Below are 6,907 nucleotides of genomic sequence, written 5' to 3'. Positions count from 1 at the left end.
GTAATTCATTGTTTGGGTTGAACCAGATTCAAGTCTATGTATATATGTTTTACGATTTGGGTTGAGATTGAGCTAGGTCATTTGCTGAGATATGTTCACTCTCCTCTCTCTCGTGCGATCGTTGCTCCGTCGACATTGCTGCAGCTGCTACTGGAGATGGCGTTTTCCAGCGATCAAAGTGTGGATTTAGGCGTATGGAAGCGTCAGATCATTCAATGTGTTTAGCCCTTCTCTTGTGTACATGCTTCCCCAAAATCTATAAGACACTATATGTTACCTCTCATATTGCAATTGGACTCTCTCTCTGAGTCTAGGAGACGTAGGCCTAATTTGGCCGAACTCCGTCATCATATTTGGTGTTCTTCCTTGTTCTCTCCTTGCGATTCTTGAGGTTCATTGCGAGTAATCACAACATCACCAGATGATAAGGGCGGGGCCTGTGATACGAACAACTGAAAAATTCATCTTTCATTTATTTTATCGGTATTCAGATGGGAACCCCACCCTATTACGTGGTGGAGAACGGTGAGGAGAGTACATACTTGTCCGAGACGGGAAGGTGATCCAGACACCTTAATAATTGTTACGGATACTTTAAATTAACCTTGTACGCTTCCATTAACCCCTGCAGTGTCATGTGAGTTGCATCTACTAATGGAAACTCTTGGTAAGTCAAAGTAGCTATTTGTAACACAATTTTGATTAAAAGACAATAAAAATGACAATTGCAGTTGTAAGATTCAAAGAAAACATATACTTCATTATTGGGACTAATACAAAAAGGCCAAAACGTCTAAGTTAGCCATTGATGATCTTAGAGCCGACCACAATCATAAAGAGCGTGGTCTGCAATAGTGACTGAGAAGATGAGAAGAAGAATGATACTTATGAACTTAGTGACTGGTGATGTGGTCTGCAATAGTGTGCCAATGAGATAAGTCTGTGTAGCTAGCCTCAAAATTCTCATCTTTCGCTCCTTAACATATCGATCAATTGCTTTCTCAATCGTTTTTGACATTGCCTTTTCTTCTTCTTCTTCATTGTTCTTGCTACTCTCTGAGTCCAAGCCAACTGCTGCTACTGGGTTTTTGGAAATCTCTTGTGCAAAGCATCTCCCAAGCACAACTGCATCTTCTAGTGCTGCAGCACCACCTTGTCCAACAAATGGTCCCATCACATGCATTGCATCTCCAGCCGTTGTGACATTTCCTTTCCTAAAACTCTCTACCACTATGTCCCATGGTGCTCGATGCCTCAAACTAAAGAATGTTACTGACTCAACCTCACACTTCTTTATTACCTCAGGGAATCTTTCTGGGTGGTCCTTTATTATTTCCAAAGTTGAATCTCGGAGAAGCTTTGGTTCTTGTGCCAACATTTTATCTATTCAAAAATTCATCATGCATCAAATCAATCACCGGAGGAATCAAAAGAATTTATATATTCTACTGTAAGACGTATAATGATCTTATGCAAAAGTAATCAAGGAAAGTTGCTCAAATTACAGAGTTTGGATCCTCTCCAGTGACATTCAACCAGAGCAATTATAGTGTTGTACCTTGAGGAGTCCGTGGTCGAGCCACAAACCAGTAAATAAGCTTGTCATCAATCGGTAGTCTTCCGGAGAGTGTATGGTTTCCCCTTATTCGAACAAATTCATCACCAAAGCCATGGCCATTTGGGTAATTTGTGAAACCTACCACCCCACACAGATCAAAGCGCTTTGTAGGTTTCAACTCTAGCCACTTTGCCACCACTGAATTTACACCATCACAACCAATTACAGCCTGCATAAATGAATGTGATTCAATAAATGTCAATGCATGTATGTGTGTGTATATATATACATATATATGCAGCGGAAAGAATAAGATGAAATTCTACGTACCTTGGCCCTAATGATAGTTCCATCCTGCATATGAAGAATGGTACGGGATGAATTAATAGGATCAGATTCCATTTTCACTATTTGGCATCCAAACCGTATTGTTTCGGATGGCAAACTCTCAGCCATGATTTCAACTAGATCACTCCTCTTGAGGCATCGAAATTCTGCATTCCTTTAAATAAAAGGAATAAAATGGAAAAGTTTAATTACTTAATCGACATAATTAAATTGGAAGTTTAAGGAACCTACTTGAATGATTCCTCTCGTTGTGAACCGTCAGGAACGACAATATCTCGAGCCCTAAAAAACGCATGCATTTATGTAATTAATGGAAGGTTTTAGAATCCACATAGATTACACAGTGATAAAAATGAAAGAGAGTGTCAAATAACAAAAGGAAGTTACCGAGTTATGGGAATAGCTTTGAGCCTAAGGTGATGACCAACTCCAAGCTGATCTAGAGCACGCCATGCATTTGGCTGGATACCAATTCCTCCTCCTTCCGACCTCAGTGATTCTGCCTTCTCTAAAACTGTACTAGTAATCCCCTTCCTAATCATACATCATTAGTAATCAATAATCAATAAGCGATAATCCATATCCCCTTCTTCATGTAATCCTTCTTCCATACTTGCTTTTAAGTTTACCCAATATAGTTAATACTAAACAGATCAAATTGGTACCTGTGAAGAGCAAGAGCAGTAGCGACGCCACAGATTCCTGCACCGACGATTACGATCGACTTTTCCTCCTCCATTGATGATCACTTTCTGTATCTCGAACACTTCAAATTTGGGTCAATGAGGTTGCAGACTTGCAGTCCCCTTATTAATTCACACTATTTATAGGCTAGACAGAAATCAATAATTTAGTGCTTTCTGTAAACGTCGTTCAATCCACGTATATGGTGGTGGTTGACAAGGGCCATCTGGTGAAGGATATCCTTATAGTCCAAGCCAAGAAATCGTGATTGACAAGAAAACCCAGAAAAACAAACTGGATTTGTGTCTGCCAATCATGGACGGATTGACTTATTCTCCCACATTTGCAGAGGTAAGTCCAAGTTAGCAAGAGTTGGAAAAAACCATTAATTGTTTATACGTCATTCCTTGCATCATAACTATGAATATTCTAATCATTTATGTCAAGCTTTAAGTATTGATTCTTTTTTTATTAAGCATACTAAAGAAATTCTCAGGGCACATGCGCATGACCATCAAATCGAGACTTTGGTCATCAGATTCGAAATCTCGGTCGAGAATTAATCTTGACTTTTGAATTTTGATAGTTGAGACCCAAATTTCGATCCGACGATTCGAAATGTATGGCTTGACAGTCCTATGCATTTAATGCACAGGACCCAAGCAAGACCTTACAACTATTTACTACATTTCCACTACAGCCCTCCATTAAAGAAGATGCTGTTGTAGCTAGTTTTTCAAACCAAAGTTGAAGCATTGGGGACGGGTAATTATCATACTTAACTGTTTGTGTTGTATTAGCAACATCCATTAACCTAGATAAATCACATAGAGGCCATATTCCTAATATTGGCTTTGGTAAGAGAGTTGGTAACCCCTATTGGTTGCTCCATATCTCTCTTATTTCAAACCCTTTTTTTGTTGCTTCTTCTATTCCAGCTTGTGATCCAAAAAGTGTTGTCTCTTGAGCCTCCGTTGTACTCAATCTTCCAAAATTGATGGACTGTTGATGTCCATCTCCATATACCCCAAACCTCCATCCTGCCGTCCCTAACCGTTGGTTAAAAATCCCTACACACATCATCACATTATTATTAGTACTTGGTATATAGGTGCACCAATTATGTTCAACATTATGTGGTAATTCATCATTATTTTGTGTTGGTAGATTAAGGTTTATGACCTCAACCTCTTGTAGCTTTAAAGCTACAATCCATGGATTTAAACCCTATAACACCTTCATACGATTAGGTGTTTTGTGTGTGAAAACCCTCAAATTTCTCTCTTGCCAAATGAAGTAGCAAGATATTATGAAAACATAGAGAAACCATTTGAAATTGAACTTATCTAATTGAGAGCATAAATTATGACACCAGCACAGGAGTGATATGATGAACATAAATTGTTGACCCTGCTTTCTCATAGAATAGTTAGGGAGAAAATTTCTAGGTATTCGTGTCAGGTCTTTATCAGTTGCAAAAGTGTTGATTAACTCCTCCCTCATAGACTTTTGCAACCGATAAAGACCTAACACGAATATGTCGAAAATTTCTCCCTGACTATTCTATGAGAAAGCAGGGTCAACAAGAAATGAGGGTGGAGTCGACTGCTTATAAGTATATAAAAGCGCTGCGGAGTTAACAAACAGATTTTTGCAATTGATATGGACTTCGCACAACCAACTAGAAATCTTTTCCTTGACTATTCTATGAGAAAGAAGGGTTAACAAGAAATGGGACTTTGCTTCAGACTGACGGTCAAAATGTGAAAATCAAATGTAATCAAAAGCAAAAAGACCAACAAAGTTAGAATATCAAAAGTAAAGAAAAAAAACTTCCGAAAATTCTTTGGAAGAGTTTTCCTCTCTAAGCAGGAAGGGGTTGAAGTAATCCAGATGGGGGTTGACGAACGGCTTTCACACGTTGGCAAATCTCACACTTGGCAACAAAATTATCAACATCAGCCTTCAAACCAATCCACCAAAAATGTTCCTTCAAGTCCTTGTACATCTTGGTGCTTCCCGGGTGTATAGTAAAGACTGACTGGTGTGCTTCCTTCAATATTTCGTTCTTAATTTCTTCATTTGCTGGCACGCACAGTCTACCTCTAAACAATAAAGCACCATCCATGGATATACCAAAGTCGGGGTCCGACTCAGGATTCGAAGAAATCTTCTCAGCTTTGTCCATAAGTTCTTGATCAAAACTCTGCAGAGCAACAATCTTATCTCTAAGGCCAGATCTTGCCGTCATGGCAGAAAGAACAGAATCAGAATTCTCGGGACAACTTCCAAATCAAAACTCTCAATAGAAGACAACAATGGTAGACTCAAAGCATTCAAATCCAAAGTCTTCTTTTAATTCTTCCTACTAAGAGCATCAGCAACAACGTTTGCCTTACCGGGGTGATATTGAATATCACAATCATAATCAGAGACTAGCTCTAACCATCTTCTTTGCCTCATGTTCAACTCCTTTTGGGTAAAGAAGTATTTCAAACTCTTATGATCCATGAAAATGGCAATCTTCTCATCGTAGAGGTAATGTCTCCAAATCTTCAAAGCAAAGACAATAGCGGCAAGTTCTAGATCGTGAGTGGGGTAATTCCGCTCATAATCTTTCAATTGCCAAGAAGCATAGGCTACGACCTTATCATGTTGCATCAGTACACAACCCAAACCAATCTTTGACGCATCGGTATAAACTGTCATACCACCGGAACTATCAGGTATAGTCAAAACCGGGGCACTTGTCAATCTATCCTTCAACTCTTGGAAATTCTTCTCACAAGCATCAGACCAAACAAACTTCTCTTCTTTCCTAGTCAACTTAGTCATAGGAGCAGCCAACCGAGAAAAGTTCTCAATAAATCTTTTGTAGTAACCTACCAATCCAACGAAACTTCTTATTTCCGTCACCGTCTTCGGTCTTTCCCAATCAGCCACAGCTTGGACTTTTTCAGGATCGACAAGAATACCTTCAGCTAAAACGACATGGCCGAGGAATACTACTCTCTTGAGCCAGAAATCACACTTGCTAAACTTGGCGTACAGCTTCTTTTCTCGCAATCTTTGCAAAGTGAAAATTAGATGGCTCGCATGCTCTTCTTCGTTCTTTGAATAGATCAAGATGTCGTCGATGAAGACAATCGCAAACTTCTCAAGCACATTGTGAAATACTCGGTTCATGAGGTCCATGAACACTGCACGAGCATTAGTCAAACCAAAAGGCATGACTCTGAACTCATAATGGTCGTACCTTGTTCGGAAAGCTGTCTTGAAGATATCACTTGGCTTCACTTTCAACTGGTGATATCCAGATCTCAAGTCAATCTTCGAGAACACAGCTGCACCCTTCAATTTATCGAAGAGATCATCAATTCTGGGCAGCGGGTATCTATTCTTGATGGTCAGCTTATTCAACTCACGGTAGTCGATGCATAGACGCATACTACCATCTTTCTTCTTGCATGACAAACAAAACCGGAGCTCCCCAAGGTGACACACTAGGTTGTACGAAACCTCTATTAATGAGCTCATTCAACTGGTTTTGTAACTCCTTCAACTCAGTAGGAGCCATCCTATACGGAGCCTTAGATACCAGGGCGGCACCAGGGATGAGATCTATGGAAAACTCAACATCCCTATCTGGAGGCACTCCCGATAGATCATCAGGGAAGACATCAACAAAGTCACAAACAATCCTAACTTCGTCAACTCTTTTCTCCACTTTACCCTTGCCTTCAGATGAAGCATCATCCACTAGGGCATAGACTTGCATCAGTGCAGACAATATCTTCTTACAAACCCTTCTTTTCTCACCTTGAAATTCAAAGACCGGACTTCCACAAATATGAAACTGAATCTTCCTTGAGGAACAAAGAAACTCAGCTTTGTGGGCTGTAAACCAATCAATTCCCAAAATGACATCAAAGTCCTTCATATCAAGAAGTACCAAATTGGCTTCCAAGTTCTTCTCACCAATCAACACAGGACATTTAACTAACCCTTTATCTAGTTTCACAACAGGACTAGTAGGTGTACTAATCAATAAACAACTAGACAATTTCTCAGGGATTAGGTCAGTCTTCTTGATGAATGCAAATGACATGAACGAATGAGATGCACCCGTATCAAATAAAACAAATGCAGGAATAGAAGCGACTAACAATGTACCTATAATCACATCATGGCTTGCTTCTTGCTCAGTACTGGAAATACTGAACACTCTACCAGAGGGAGGAGCAAGAGCATTCTTCACCACAGGAGCAGGCTGCTAGGCAGGCTGCTTCGGACAGGCACGAGCAAAATGACCAACTT

General features: G+C 39.8%; 1 protein-coding gene across 1 annotated transcript; it reads right to left on the bottom strand.

Moving 5' to 3' along the window:
• Positions 1 to 728: 728 nt before the first annotated feature.
• On the bottom strand, positions 729 to 2,738 carry LOC149018966 (monooxygenase 1-like). Its single transcript, XM_089154457.1, has 6 exons — positions 2,572 to 2,738; positions 2,294 to 2,440; positions 2,138 to 2,188; positions 1,889 to 2,060; positions 1,559 to 1,787; positions 729 to 1,383 (listed from the first exon to the last, which is right to left on the bottom strand). Exons 1-6 carry the CDS (start codon positions 2,643 to 2,645, stop codon positions 815 to 817), a joined length of 1,242 nt encoding a protein of 413 aa, XP_089010583.1. The 5' UTR covers positions 2,646 to 2,738; the 3' UTR covers positions 729 to 814.
• Between the last annotated feature and the right edge of the window lie 4,169 nt (positions 2,739 to 6,907).

This window comes from Hakea prostrata, chromosome 4, assembly GCF_041222555.1.
Source record: "Hakea prostrata isolate BN-2017 chromosome 4, UWA_Hpros_2, whole genome shotgun sequence".
NCBI lineage: Eukaryota > Viridiplantae > Streptophyta > Magnoliopsida > Proteales > Proteaceae > Hakea > Hakea prostrata.
The sequence above is the reverse complement of the archived record's forward strand: the minus strand, read 5'-3'. Positions and strand labels throughout refer to the sequence as shown.